This window comes from Oryctolagus cuniculus, chromosome 18 (assembly GCF_964237555.1).
Source record: "Oryctolagus cuniculus chromosome 18, mOryCun1.1, whole genome shotgun sequence".
In the NCBI taxonomy this organism is placed as follows: Eukaryota; Metazoa; Chordata; class Mammalia; order Lagomorpha; family Leporidae; genus Oryctolagus; species Oryctolagus cuniculus.
This window is the reverse complement of record NC_091449.1, coordinates 9,077,076-9,092,320: the sequence shown is the minus strand read 5'-3', so window position 1 is coordinate 9,092,320 and position 15,245 is coordinate 9,077,076. Positions and strand designations below refer to the sequence as shown.

General features: G+C 39.7%; 1 protein-coding gene across 1 annotated transcript; it reads left to right on the top strand.

Annotated features, from left to right (window-relative positions):
* The first annotated feature begins 1,346 nt into the window (after positions 1-1,346).
* On the top strand, positions 1,347-2,252 carry ORYCUNV1R1515 (vomeronasal 1 receptor oryCunV1R1515). The gene is given in 1 exon segment (NM_001167204.1): positions 1,347-2,252. A coding segment is annotated over 1 exon segment (906 nt).
* The last annotated feature ends 12,993 nt before the right edge of the window (positions 2,253-15,245 follow it).

Below are 15,245 nucleotides of genomic sequence, written 5' to 3'. Positions count from 1 at the left end.
GCATGACAAAGACAATTGAGAAGAGTGTCTCTGAGAGAATGATATAGGAAACAACTCCAAAGACCAACAAACATAGATTTTAAAGTTATTAATTTAGAAGTCACCCTCAGTGACTGCCATACCATTCCTATTCTCACTATATTTGTGAAACAACTCACTCTGTTTCCCTTAAAAGTGTTCAAAAGATGTTTGGTGAAAATATTGATTTTAGATGTGCTGCAGAGAGAAAAACTCAGTGATGATTTGCTAGATTGGGCTCATCAACTGTCATGTGACTTCTTGGGGCCCAAAAGTTCTGTGGCTTGAGCTATCCTGTGCATTGTGGGAAACTTAGTGTGTGGTGAGAAATTTAATAGCAATCTTGGCCTTTACCCACTAAGTGACAGGAGCGCTGCACCAAGTGTGAGACCAAACATGTCTCCAACCACTGCTGGTTGGATGAGGGGAGGAAAAATAGCTGCACTTGAAAACTCTTGCTACTTCCTACTGTATTTTAAAAATGAATTATATATTTAGAGTGTCATAATATGTGAGTGGTTAAATGATTTCTGTCTTGAAAGAATTGTGTCTGCAATCTAAATTGTAAAAAAGAAGTTCAGGTATTCATAGTACTGTACATGTATCAGAAATGTAGTGTTCTTTAGAACGGATAGGATATACACATATCATCAGAGGTAAGAAGTAATCTAATACTCTGAAGACAAAAATCACTTTTAATGTAATTTGTCATTCACAGATGCCAGTATGCCCTAATAGGAATGTAGGACGTGAACATCTGGTTTCACCTTCTTCATATCACTTATTTCTGTAGTCTAAGTTTCAAACACTGCCCATTACTCAGTTCCTGGAAGTTGCAGAGACAAGTCTGAAAGAAAATTTGAACATTTGTCTTTCTGTCCCTAATACTGAACTGTCAGTCTTCACATTCTTCAAAGGTTCCTTGTTAAAAACATCATGTCATGGCCAGAGCCGTGGCTCAGTAGGCTATTCCTCCACCTGCAGCACCTGCACACTGGGTTCTAGTTCCAGTCGGGGCATCGGATTCTGTCCTGGCTGCTCCTCTTCCAGGCCAGCTCTCTGCTGTGGTCTGGGAAGGTAGTGAAGGATGGCCCAAGTCCTGGGGCCCTGTACCCACATGGGAGACTGGGAGAAGCACCTGGCTCCTGGCTTCGGATCAGTGCAGTGCGCTGGGTGCAGTGGCCATTGGGAGGAGAACCAATGGAAAAGGAAGACCTTTCTGTCTGTCTCTCTCTCTCACTGCCCACTCTGCCTGTAAAAAAAATGTCACAGTACAATCTATTTATTTTTCAGTGGATGCAAACTTATGTAACTGAAAGGTCATTGACATGTTTCCAGGTGACAAAATTTTGAGTATTTTTCTCATAGCTCAGATCTTTATTGGTGTCATGGCCAACTTATTTCTCTTCATAATCTATGTTTATGCCTTCCTAATCCAGCCTCAGCTGAAGAAGCCCATAGATTCCATTTTCATGCACCTGACAGGGGTCAATATGGTAACCATCGTGTTCCAGTCAATACCAGACATCATGTCATCCATTGGAGTTAAACATTTCTTAAATAATGCTGGCTGTCAAACTGTTTTTTACATCTACAGAGTTGCCCGGGGTCTCTCCATCTGCACCACCTCTCTCCTGAGTGCTTTTCAAGCCATCACTATCACTCCCAGTTATTCTAAATGGGCAAGGCTGAAATCTAAGTTGTCTACCTGGGTTTTCCCCTCTTTCCTTTTCTTCTGGATCATCAACATGCTGATCTACATCCACATCATTGAAACTGTAAGAGCCAAATGGAATTTCACTGTTGTTGGACATGGATTTGTTCATGCATACTGTCAAACCAGGCAGTCTGGAGATCGCCATAAAGGGTCATTTATAAGTGTCATTGTGACTCATGATGTCCTGTTTGTGGCACTGATGATTATGTCCAGCCTCTACATGGTGGGCCTCCTGTACAGACACCAAAGGAGAGCCCAGCACATCCACAGCTCCAGCCTTTCCAGGCAGACGTCTCCAGAAAACAGAGCCACCCACACTATCCTTTTGCTGGCATTTTGTTTTGTGTTCTTTTACTGTTGCCACAACTTTATGGACATTTACGCATTTTACAGACCTGAGAAAGACTCAAGGATGGTGGGCATTACTGGAATATTATCATCATGCTACCCAACATTCTGCCCATTTTTGCTGATGAAAAATAACAAAAATATTCCCAAATGGACTTCTTCCCTTTAATGATGAGAATGCCTTTTTCTCCAAGAGCTTTCCTTGGTTGATCTGACATCATTTACCGCAGAGATTTTATGAGGAAACAAAGGCAGGTGACCATGGAAGTAATCTCAATTGAAGTATTTGGCTCATTTAAAAAACACATTTTGAAATGTTAAATTGTTCAATGTGAATTAATGCTAGAACTAGTACTCAAACAGTATTTTACACTTTATGTTTCTGTATGGGTGCAACTGTTGAAATCTTTACTTAATATATACTAAATTGATCTTCTGTATGTAAAGAGAATTGAAAATGAATCGTGATGTGAATGGAATGGGAGAGGGAGTGGGAGATGGGAGGGTTTCCGGTGGGAGGGAAGTTATGGGGGGGGAACCATTGTAATCCATAAGCTGTACTTTGGAAATCTATATTTATTAAATATAAGTTAAAATGTTAAATTGAATCAATATATAAATTTTCAAATGGTATACATATTTAAGTTATACTTTGGGTTTAATTAATGTATTGTCTATTATTAAAGCTACTTACTTCTGCTTTTAATGCACCTACTAGAAAAATGCAAAATTGTATTTGGCGCTTGCCTCATATCTGTTCAGCTGTGCTGCTTGTAAGAACTTCCATATTCACTTACAAAATTTTAACATCCAGGTCTCATTTTTCAGGAACTTGGCTAGAGGTTGGATGTGCATCAAGTGACCTCAGGAGATAAAACACAGGAATTCCTAAAGAATGGGATGCAGGAAACATAAATGTCCCTGTGTAAAGAGCTCAGAAAACAGAGGTGATGAAGATGGGAAATCCAGGAGGTTCATTGTTTAACAGACAATGAAATGCAGGGGTGTCTCCCAGCATGTGCATAAATCCTTCCATAAGATCCCCTCCCCTTCTCATGCACATATCTGTGTTATTAGGATCCAGTCCCTTGTGCTGTCCAGGAGTTGTGTGCTGCAGTTAAATACCCACCAGCAATGGCCTAAGGCTTTCCCAGTGGTTGGGTTGTAGAGACTTTCAGTGTATTTACTTCATAAAATCTTTTGAATAAATATAATTTTTTCCCAATTTCATCTTCCCTGTCTTAAAGTCTCTAACCCACTTAACTTGCTGTTCCGTTCTGTTCCTCAGGGACATCAACACGTGCTCTGCAGCTTGAATCCTAGCACATGTCTTTGTCCCCAAGGCTGATGGATTTCACCTTACATTTCCGTTAGATTCCGAGGGTTGGATCCCAGTCTTTTCAGGAGCTCACAGTTCCACTCTCTTCAGTTTTCTGTGGTTCCAACCCATTATCTAACGCCAGAAAGAGGCTCTTCCTGTGAAGAAACTCAGTTTATTACAGAAGCTCATAAAATCTGTGCTTTATCCTGTTGTGTCAGAGTGACATTTGGAAATACCCCTCAGCGACCTTCAACTAAGAACTGGTCCATCGCTTAGTGGTGGTCTGCCCTCCACCATTGCCTCTTTCCGCTCCGGGATTTCTCTGGTCCTGAGCAGATGTGACTGCCTCCTGGACGGCTCTCCACGTCCCCCTCTGCCCTCGTCATGGTTTCATTTAGTTGATCAGTGCAGTTTAAAATAGTCTTTTCCTTGAATTACCAAATCCAATTCTAGTTTTGTGACCGCCTCTCCTCTCCTTCAGAAGTAGTTTTGAATGTTGAAGTTCAGCAAATTCTCCGAAATTTCCTGTTCCACGGATTTTCGCAGTGGACCCCATGAAGCAGCACCCAGATCCAGAAGCAGAACAGCGCTGCTGCCCCCATCCCTCACGACCCCAGTCTCCACCACACCCCGTCCTTGTCTGGTCTTGTGCTGTTGCCAGTTCATCCATGAGGTGGTCTTACGTGCCCTGCGACCTCTCGGAGGTAGTCTGTGTAAGAGCGCCTCTGTCCTGGGTCTGTGTAGGCTATAAGAAAGTTGAGGGGTCTCCCGCTCAGGCGCTTGGCCACGCAGAGGTGACATCGCAATTCCGGGTCTGCTGGCTGGTGCTCAGGTCATGGAGCCGCTCAGGAGGCACCGCCCTGAGGTCGCGGGGAAGTGACGTCATAGATGGAGCCCGGGTGCAGAGGCTTCTGGGCCCTGTGCTGAGGCGGCCGGGAAGTCCTCTCTGTTACCAGGTTTGGGGAGGTCGTCTCTGCAGCTTGCTGGAAACAATAAACATCCTACACAGGTATTTACACTAGAAAGCCAACAGTCACAAGAATTCCCTTTGAGAGAAACTGTCCCCGACATTTCCTCCAGGCTCCTTGCTTTGGCCTGCCCGAGACCTGCCTGGGCCATTTGGGAAGGGAACCAGCTGATGAAAGCTCTGCTCTCTCTCTGCCTCTTCCTCTCTGTAACTGTAACTTTCAAATAAATACAATCTTTTAAAAGAAATGTAAGAAGGCCACAGTTCCAGTGGAGTGTACACACGGGCTGAAACTCACAATCATATCCCAGAGTGACCACTTCATGCCTACATATTTTTTTGCATTCATATTAGCTGCCAGAGGTTATCTTAATACAAATTTTATATTTCTATATGCAAATTAATAGCATTTTAATAAGTGGTGTAAATTAATAGAATGATTAAAAATGGAAATATTGCAAACCATAGGAATCTTATCAGTGTACTTTAGTCATTAACATTAGCAAATCCCAGAACAACAGCAGGGTGACAAAAATGTGAATAAAGACATTGAACACCCTTGACTTACGGCATAGAACAGTAATTTTCACAGTTACACAAAATCCTTATGTTTCTTTCCCCAGCTGTGGAGGCACTTGGTAAAAGCAACTGTGCAGTGAACACACAGGGAGTGTGTGTAGGAATTAAGAATTTAATTCATTTAGACACGTGTGGTCTTTGTACAGTCATAATGAGTTACAGACTAAAAGTAAATCATTTTTTAAAAAAATATTTATTTGAAATGCACAGTTACAGAATGATAGGTTTTCCACCTGCAGGTTTACTCCCTAAATGGATCCAATGGCTAGAGGTGGGCCTTTCTGAAGCTAGGAGACAGGAGCTTTTTCCACGTCTCCCAAGTGGGTACAATGGCTCCAGCACTTGGGCCATTTTCTGCTGCTTTCCCAGTCACATCAGCAGGGAGTGGGATTGGAAGTGGAGCATTTGGAATAAACAGGCACCCATAGAGAATGCTGGCATCACAGGCGTCAATTTTATCTGTACACAACATGCCAGCCCACAAATAAATTATTGAATAGGAAACAGTACTTATAGCCCTTATCCAAACACATTCAACCTTGAGAATAGTATTTCTAGATAACAGAGAAAAGTGAACTAAAATTCCTTCTTATAAAGTCCATTATGTAAATAAGTGTGAGGATTGAATGAGCACCTTTAAGAAACCAATGATACTAGAACAAGTACAGCAGGGACCGGCAATATGTAGCAGGGTAACCTCCCACTTGTAAGCCAGCCCGCCCGTGGAGTGTCAGCTGCCCCTCGGTCAAAGCAGCTTCCTTATGGGGTGCCTAAGAAAGCTGCACCTGGGCCCACACAGTTTCATAACTGGAATTCCCGGCTCCTGGCTTCAGCCTGGAGCAGCCTCGGTCATTTTGACAATCTGGGGAAAGAACCAGCAGATAGAAGATATTCTGTCTCTGTCTCACTCTCATTCTGCCTTTCAAACAAACAAATGTTTAAATATATAGTAATAACAAAGTGATTTCCCCTAAAGGACATTAGTAGGATTGAGAGGTAAAAACAGAAACTCTTAGAAAATAGCCACAAATTTAAAGGAAAAATAAAGTCAAACTTCAGGTCTTGAATAAGAAAATTAAGAAGCCACTAGTGAGCTCAGGATTGCCAGCAGCTGTTGGAGACGAACTTCTGATGATGTGTGTCGTCCTGAAGTTTACTTTCTGACACTGCTCAGCTGGGGAAAACGCAGCCCCAAGCACCGACTTCGCGCTGCCAGGGAGGAAACCCCATGCGCTTCACAGGAGACTCATTGTGCCTCTGGGAGGGCGATTTGGGGCTCTCCCGGGGGCGTCAAAGTGACGACGATAAATAAGGCCGTGGATGTAGCAGGCGACAAAAGTGACCAATGTCCACAGGGATGAGACGTCCTGCCAGCCTGGTCCTGATCCACAGTCAGTGCAGTGCAGCCCCAGCCTGTCCAGGATGCACCTAGTAAGGACCCTGCACCCTCAGCCTGGGGCGGGAGGGCGGCGAGGCCTCTCCCACCTGCCTGCTCCCCAGTATGCCTGCTCACACCAACTCCTTTTTGTTGTCTTCAGATGCATTCTCCATGTTTCTGTGACCTTTACCTTTATGTTCTTGTTCTTGTTGACAGTTTTTTCTTTCATCTCACTATTTGTTTTCTCGTGCTTCATTCTTTTCTTTCCCCATTGTCTGAACCTCTCCACATCTCTCACTGCCCTTGGCCACTGAGTGTTCTTTGCTTTTGCCCTATGCTCTGCTCTTTTCAGTGCCTACCTGGATGTTTAGGACACTGGAATAAATGTGCTTCTAATTTCATTTTAAAAACTCCTTTCCTACTTTTTGTTATTTTCATTTGTTTTTATGCCATCATCCATTTCTAGTCATTACTTCTTATTTCAAATTAATGTATACCCATTGTACTTAAAAAGGGTGTAGTCAATTTATGTCATCATTTCTGATTAGAGATTTTATCACATATTGTGACATTTATCCTATGTTTTTGATATATTAAACAGAGCAATTTATGTTAGAAATTCAGATGGTTTTTATTCTGACTTCGCTCTCAGTAACCTTGAAAACTCATCAAATCTTTCAGTAATTTAGCCAATGTCTCTGTGAATGTCTCCTAAAATAAATAATCCATCAGTGATATGACTGCATTTCTTTGTAGTGACATTGAGTTTATTCAGTTTCTTAAAAGACACCCCTGAAAAAATCATGATGAATAGAAGTAGAAATGGCAGCTATTTTATTTATTTGTCTCAAAGCAAAAACATGGTGATATTTAGCCATTATATGATAGTGTTAACGTTGTAGTATTTTTATCAGAGAATTTTAAGCCTTTCTTTTGCTATATAATTTTTAGCCATTTATAGGAATAGAATTTATCACAGTATTTTATGTATCAACTGAAGTGCTAACCCATTCTTCTCCTTTAATCTACAACTATGGTGAATTTTACATGTAACCGTTATAATGTTCCCTTTACCCTTCATATGTAGGTGATCTCCTGGTCAGTTGCTGCACTCATTTTGGAGAACACTGAAATCATTTACAATCAATTCGTGTAGGTTATTTTCCATTTGATATTTGGAGTAGGTAGTCTCATTATTATGCTTTTCAACACTGTTTATTAATTACTTCAGCCTTATTTATTAATCATAATGTATCAACAGAATGCTCTTTTTCTCTCTTCAGGAAGAGTTTATTGATTTTTTTTTTTGTACCTAACCATGGAAGCATTTGTTGGAAATCTTTGTGAAAATGGTTTTTCTTAAGTCTGGTGTGATTGGTGTCTTCCCTTTAGGAAGTGGTACTCTCCTTCTAAAAGTTCATTAACTTTGTTATTCTTCAGAAATAACCTGAATTTTGAGTTTATGTTTCCATAATTCGTTTCACAATACATATGGATTTTTTCACTTTGTTCTTACTAAGATATGTTTATCTTTTGAACATAGTGAGAAATCAGTGTTAATGAAAAATAGCCTTTCCTTGTTGTAATTGATTATAATTGTGTTAAGATACATGTTCTGTTACATTCAACTCTTGCACTTTGTTCTCACTGGGTTCAGTAAGTTGTGGCTGCATTGATAACATGGTGATGTTACAGTTGAGAATGGAGGTTGGGCATTTGTCAGTGACTGCTGTGTTGGGCAAGGCGGTGGGTGCAGAGAATGAACTGACGTGCTCAGCTTCCTCATTGTCTGACTCACGGTTTCTGGTGGTTCTGGAGTCTCTGAAAGCCTTTGGTTCCCTCTCTTACTACAATGGTTGCTTCTCCTAGGTCTTCTTATCCTTTTACGTCTTTACACTAAACGTTGCTGTTGTTTTGTGTTCACAAACTTAACAACTTTGATCTTTTCAAAGTAGGCTTTATCATATCCAGCTTATCTGTTCCCTAATTGTTAGTTTTTCCAATATTATTTTGCATGCACCTGCTTTCTGTTGCTTAGTTTGTAGCTTGTCATCTTCCTTTATTTTGAATCCTGGTCATTCTTCTTTATTGGACATGTGTCTTGCAGAAACATTGTAATCCTCTTGAATTTAGTTCCTCTCATATAAATGTGGACACTCACTAGGTCTGCAGATTAACATTGGCCCTATATATCAGGTGCCAGACTTTTGGACTAGATGTGCTTCTGTATTTACATTGTTAAAGTACCAGACAGCACATGCTTAGAATGTGGTATTTATTTAAAGATTTTACATACAGTAGTTGGAGAGACAGAGAGAGGTCTTCTATCTGCAATTCACTCCCCAAATGGTTGGAATGGGCCAATCTAAACAAGGAGCCAGGAGGTTTTGTTGAATCTCCCATGTGGGAGCCCAGGCATTTGCACTATATTCAACTGCTTCCCAGACCATACACAGAGAACTTAATTAGACAAAAAGCAGCTGGGACACAAACTGGGGCCTGAATGGGATGTTGATGCCAGGGGGAGGCCTAGCCTAGTATACCACAGTGCTGGCCCCTTTATTCACATTTGAAATGAGTACTATAGGCAGGCTAAGTAGCATACTATTCACCTTATATCAGAACTTTTTTGTGTCTGGTGACAGGATGTTAGTAAGATAGATGATGTTATCATATTTCAATTATAAAACACATTATTAGTTATATAATACATTATTAATAGTCATCCCATATTAAATTACATAACCAGAATTTATCTTCTTACAACAAAGCTTGTACCTTTTCACTAACAGCTCTCCATCTCTCTCCCCTGCCAGTCACCATGACTTGTAGTTCTCTATCTTAGGTATTTATATTTCACATACAAGTGAGATCATATACCATTTGCCTTTCTGTGTTTTGATTATTTTACTTAACATAAAGTCTGTAGGTTCATCCATGTTGTCATGAATCCATGGATTTTTTTGTTGCTGAATGAAACTCCCTTCATCCATTTATTTCCCTGTTGATGGACACTAAGGCTGTGTCCACATCTTGACTTTTATGAGTTATGCTGCACTGAGATGGATGCATATATCTCATTCACATATTGACTTCAGGTCTATTAGATACTTATCCAGTTGTTGCACTGTCAGTTCACGTGCTGTTCTATTTTAACTTTTTGAGGAAACTCCATTCATTTCTTATAAGAATTTTTTCATTTTATACCAATAGTGAATAAAAATTCCTTTGGCACTATGATAGTGGTCATCCATCACTGGCAGGTGATGTCTCTGTGTGATTTTGACATTTATCTCAGGATGATTTAAGATTTGCCTTCTTTGCAAATACTTGTGGCCACTTTTCATATAACATTGACCATTTATATGTCTTTAGAATGTGTATTCAGGTCCTTTGCCCTGTCTATTGTATGATTTGCACATCTTTTCTCATAGTCCATAGACATTATTCTCATTTTGTTGATTATTTCCTTTTTCTCTGCAAAAACTTGGTATTTGGATGTTGTCCCATTTTATATATTTTCTTTTTTTCAGTGATTTCAGAGTCATAACCAAGTAAGCATTGCCTAGATCCAAGTCAGTGATTCTTTTTCCTTAGGGTTTCACCTAGGAGTTTTCTGGTGTCAGGGTGCATCTATGTCTTTAATCCTATTTCAGTTGATTTTTGTGTATGTAGTTAAATAGTGATTCAATATGGATACCCAGTTTTCAGCATCAGTTATTTTACACATTTTTCTTTTTTTAAAACTTTTATTTAGTAAATATAAATTTCCAAAGTACAGTTTATGGATTACAATGGCTTTCCCCCCCCCATAACTTCCCTCCCACCCGCACCCCTCCCATCTTCCGCTCCCTCTCCCATTCCATTCACATCAAGATTCATTTTCAATTATCTTTATACACAGATAGATTTAGTATATATTAAGTAAAGATTTCATCAGTTTGCACCCACAAAGAACATAAAGTGTAAAATACTATTTGAGTACTAGTTATAGCATTAATTCACATTGGACAACACATTAAGGACAGAGATCCTACATAAGAAGTAAGTACACAGTGACTCCTGTTGTTGACTTAACAATTTGACACTCTTGTTTATGGTGTCAGTAATCTTCCTAGGCTCTAGTCATGAGTTGCCAAGGCAATGGAAGCATTTTGAGTTCGCTGACTTCAATCTTATTTTGACAAGGTCATAGTCAAAGTAGAACTTTTCTCCTCCCTTCAGAGAAAGGTACCTCCTTCTTTGATGGCCCATTTTTTCTTTTTTTTTTCTTTTTTTTTCTTTTTATTTTTTTTAATTTTTGACAGGCAGAGTGGACAGTGAGAGAGAGAGACAGAGAGAGAAAGGTCTTCCTTTGCCGTTGGTTCACCCTCCAATGGCCGCCGCTGCAGCCGGCGCACCGCGCTGATCCGATGGCAGGAGCCAGGATCCAGGTGCTTTTCCTGGTCTCCCATGGGGTGCAGGGCCCAAGCACCTGGGCCATCCTCCACTGCACTCCCTGGCCATAGCAGAGAGCTGGCCTGGAAGAGGGGCAACCGGGACAGAATCCGGCGCCCCGACCGGGACTAGAACCCGGTGTGCCGGCACCGCAAGGTGGAGGATTAGCCTATTGAGCCACGGCGCCGGCCTTGATGGCCCATTTTTTCTACTGGGATCTCACTTGCAGAGATCTTTCATTTAGGTGTTTTTTTTTTTTTCCTCTTGTCTTGCGCATGCATTCAGGACAGCTTTGTCAGTTTCTGTGATTTGGGTAGGGATGCCTTGAACTCACAGATCACTGTAAATATTATGGCTATTTTAATGCTATTAAAATGATTCATTTTTCTGTCTAATTCCTACAGCTAGGAGTGGCAATGGTAGACATCTTGAGCTGTATCTTACAGGGGAAGCTGTCATCTTTACATCATTGAGTCTGTTTTAACTGTGAACTTGTCACATGTGGCATTAATTATATTCAGTTCCATTCATCTACTTAGTTTTTGAGGCCTTTTTTTACCATGAGAGGATATTCAGTGCTGTCGAGGACTTTTCTATACTTGTGTGTGTATAACTATCTTTACATCCCAGAGATGTCCTGATTACATGAGGTGAAATCCATTTATTCTGCAGTTTTCTTGTATACATAATTTGTCACTTTATTTTGATGCCATGTTCATCAGAAATATTAGCATGTAATTTTCTTTTCTCATGGTTTCTTTGCCCTTTTTATTTTAAAAAGTCAGGTAATATAGTCCTTCTAAAATGAGTTAGGAAATAGTCTCCTTCTTCATGTTTTGGTGATGTTGAGAAGGATATTTATTACCTTATCTTTTAATGTTTTATAGAATTCAATAGTAAAGCCATCTGTTTCTGGGATTTTCTTAAGAGGAGACATTATATTTTTATACATTTATTTTATTTTTTGATTTGCATACATTTCATGTATACAACTTTAGAAATATAATTCTTCCCACAATACCCACCCTCTGACCCCCACTCCCACCCCTCTTCCTCTTCTCTCTCCTGTTCCAGTATTTTTTTTTCTTTTTTAAACTTTTATTTAGTAAATATAAATTTCCAAAGTACAGTTTATGGATTACAATGGCTTCCCCCCGCCCCATAACTGCCCTCCCACTCGCACTCCTCCCATCTCCCATTCCCTCTCCCATTCCATTCACATCAAGATTCATTTTCAATTATCTTTATATACAGAAGATTGATTTAGTATATTTTAAGTAAAGATTTTTGTTTATTATTATTATTATTATTATTATTGTGACAGGCAGAGTTAGTGAGAGAGAGAGACAAAGAGAAAGGTCTTCCTTTTCTCTTGGTTCACCCCCCAAATGGCTGCTATGGCTGGCATGCTGCAGCTGGTGCACTGTGGCGATCCGAAGCCAGGAGCCAGGTGCTTCTTCCCGGTGTCCCATGCAGGTGCAGGACCCAAGCACTTGGGTCATCCTCCACTGCCTTCCTGGGCCACAGCAGAGAGCTTCAGTCTTGTTTATTATTAATATATATTTTCATTTAACTTCATACATAGGAAATTAATTATATTCTGGGCAATGAGTTTAGGAATTTGTATAAGGGGGAAAAATAAAAGAAAGAAAAAAAATCAAACAAATCAAACAAAAAAACCCTAAAAACAAAAAACATAAAAAAAAAACACAAAAGCTATTCCTCAACAGTCCAGATATGGAGTGGTTAAAGTTGTTGCATCTAGATGGTAATGTGCTTTTTTTTAAATTTATCTTTAAAGTTGAAAACAAGAATGGTACAGCTTTTGTGACAACTTGGATATAACTATAAATTGTGTGACATAAGAATATCCTCCACTTAATACACTAAAATGATGTAATTCTTTGAGAACAAGTTTTACAATAATTCTCTTAATACACTCTTTGAGGGTAAAGGTCCTGCATAGGAAGTTAGTGCACAGATCACTTTTTGCCACAGTGTCTTGGCTTTCCATGCCTGAAATTCTCCCCTGGGCTTTTCAGCCAGACCAGAATAACACTTAATTTTAACACTTAATCCTATGCATATACTCACTATAACACTTTGAATGCTATTTTTAGCACTGGGCTTAAGGGGATTTAAGGTCCCATGGCAAGTTTTTTTTTGTTTTTTTGTTTGTTTGTTTGTTTTTGTTTTTTTTTATTTTTTGACAGGCAGAGTGGACAGTGAGAGAGAGAGAGACAGAGAGAAAGGTCTTCCTTTGCCGTTGGTTCACCCTCCAATGGCCGCCGCAGCCGGCGCGCTGCGGCCAGCGCACCGCGCTGATCCGATGGCAGGAGCCAGGAGCCAGGTGCTTTTCCTGGTCTCCCATGGGGTGCAGGACCCAAGCACCTGGGCCATCCTCCACTGCACTCCTGGGCCACAGCAGAGAGCTGGCCTGGAAGAGGGGCAACCGGGACAGAATCCGGCGCCCCGACCGGGACTAGAACCCGGTGTGCCGGCGCCGCAAGGCGGAGGATTAGCCTAGTGAGCCGCGGCGCCGGCCCATGGCAAGTTTTTAACCTGTACCCTTAGAAGTAGGTCCATAGGAATGTATGCAGCACTATACAGCTTACAGTTACAGACTTCATACTTTTCACAATTACAACTTTAGGGTCACAGTGATTCTTCCCTCTGTGCCTGCCATCTCACCCACACTCCTGACCCTCTTCCATTTCCCTCTCTTATTCTGGCTCTTATTTTTAACTGAGATCTATATTCAATTAACTTTATACATATGTGGTTAACTATGTTAAGTAAAGAGTTCACCAATTAGTTGAAGGAAAAAAAGGTAAGGAAAATAAGATAAAATGAATGAAAAGGAGAATAATGAAAAATACAGAAAACAAAACTGTTCCTCAACAGTGAAGGTATGGGCTGCTCAAGTCATTGCTTCTCAAGGTGTCCATTTTTTCTTCTACAGATTGCCTTTTAGGTGTTCTGTTATCACAGGTCAGGAAGAATATATGATATTTGTCCCTTTGAGACTGGCTTATTTCACTAAATGTTTTCCAGATTCATGCATTTTGTTGCAAATGACCAAATTTCTTTTTTAACTGCTGTGTAGTATTCCATGGAGTACATATCCCATAATTTCTTTATCCAGTTTTTATTTGACAGGTATTTAGGTTGATTCCATGTCTTTGCTATTGTGAACTGAGCTGCAATAAACAGGGGGGTACTGATAGCTCTTTGATATGCTGATTTCATTGCCCTTGGGTAAATTAACAGGAGTGGGATGGCTGGGTCATATGGTAGGACTATATTCATGTTTCTGAGATATCTATACTGTCTTCCATAGTGGGTTTACTACCAACAGTAGTTAAGGGTACCTTTTTCCCTGCGATATACTGGCAATCATCTTATGCATTTTCTTCTTTAATATGTTTTATTTCAGTTTTTAATCAGTTTTTAACATATTCAACATACTTCATAGATACAATTCTAAGAATATAAGTAAATTTCCTTCCAGATTTAATATTTCTTTGTGATTCAATGTTGGTAGTTTCCACGTTTCTAGGAACTGATTCATTACTTCTACTGATATTCCTTTGTGATTCAGTCTAGGTAGTTGTATGTTTTAGGAACTGATACATTACTTCTAGCTCATGGTCTTCTCTTGTATGTCTTTGTCTGTAGTAGGTTTTATAATGCTTTGTATTTCTCTAGTATCAGTTTCCATGTCTCATATTTTATTTCTGATATCACTTATTTTAAGCTACTTTTTAATTTTTTGAATAGGTTGGCTAAAGATTATCCTCTGCTGCATTTATAATTTTTGCATGAATCTTTTATTTTAGTTCTACTTTCATCTCTGTGTCCCTCTCTTTTTGCTTGCTTGCTATGTGTGTCTGTCTTTATCTACATACAGATATTTTTATATACAGAAAAAATGAAATCAAAACAAGTCCAGGTATAGTCTGTGTATCAACATTTATGTTATCTCTTCTTATACCATGATAATTTTCCTTTGCTTATACTTCATTTCTCCCAGTATCTAACACTGACATCTGTTCACAGTTTTAAGCTCTATATAAAGGATACATATTGACAAGATATCATCAATTATAGATAGAATGAATAGCATACAAACATAGTCATGTGAAATTTTTATTTTCTTTGTTTTGGGGGTAGTTTTGCATTTTTTCAGTTCTCCGAGGGATGATTTATATAATATTTGTGAGCATGGATTTGCTCTTGGCAATAATTCAGAGTAAAAGGGGTATCTAAGGATGTCAGATTGAAAGATGAGCAACTGTGATTCCATTTAGTTAGTTGGACATGATCTTTTTCCTAAGACTGACAGTCATATTTTCCTGCAACTCCTTCCCTGTAGAACCAAGGTGCAGACTTGGCCAGCAGAGATCCTCATAGAGTTTAGAATGGTACGAGTACAACATAGGCCTTTTGTGTTTTAAATAGTAAGTCATCAGACTCCATG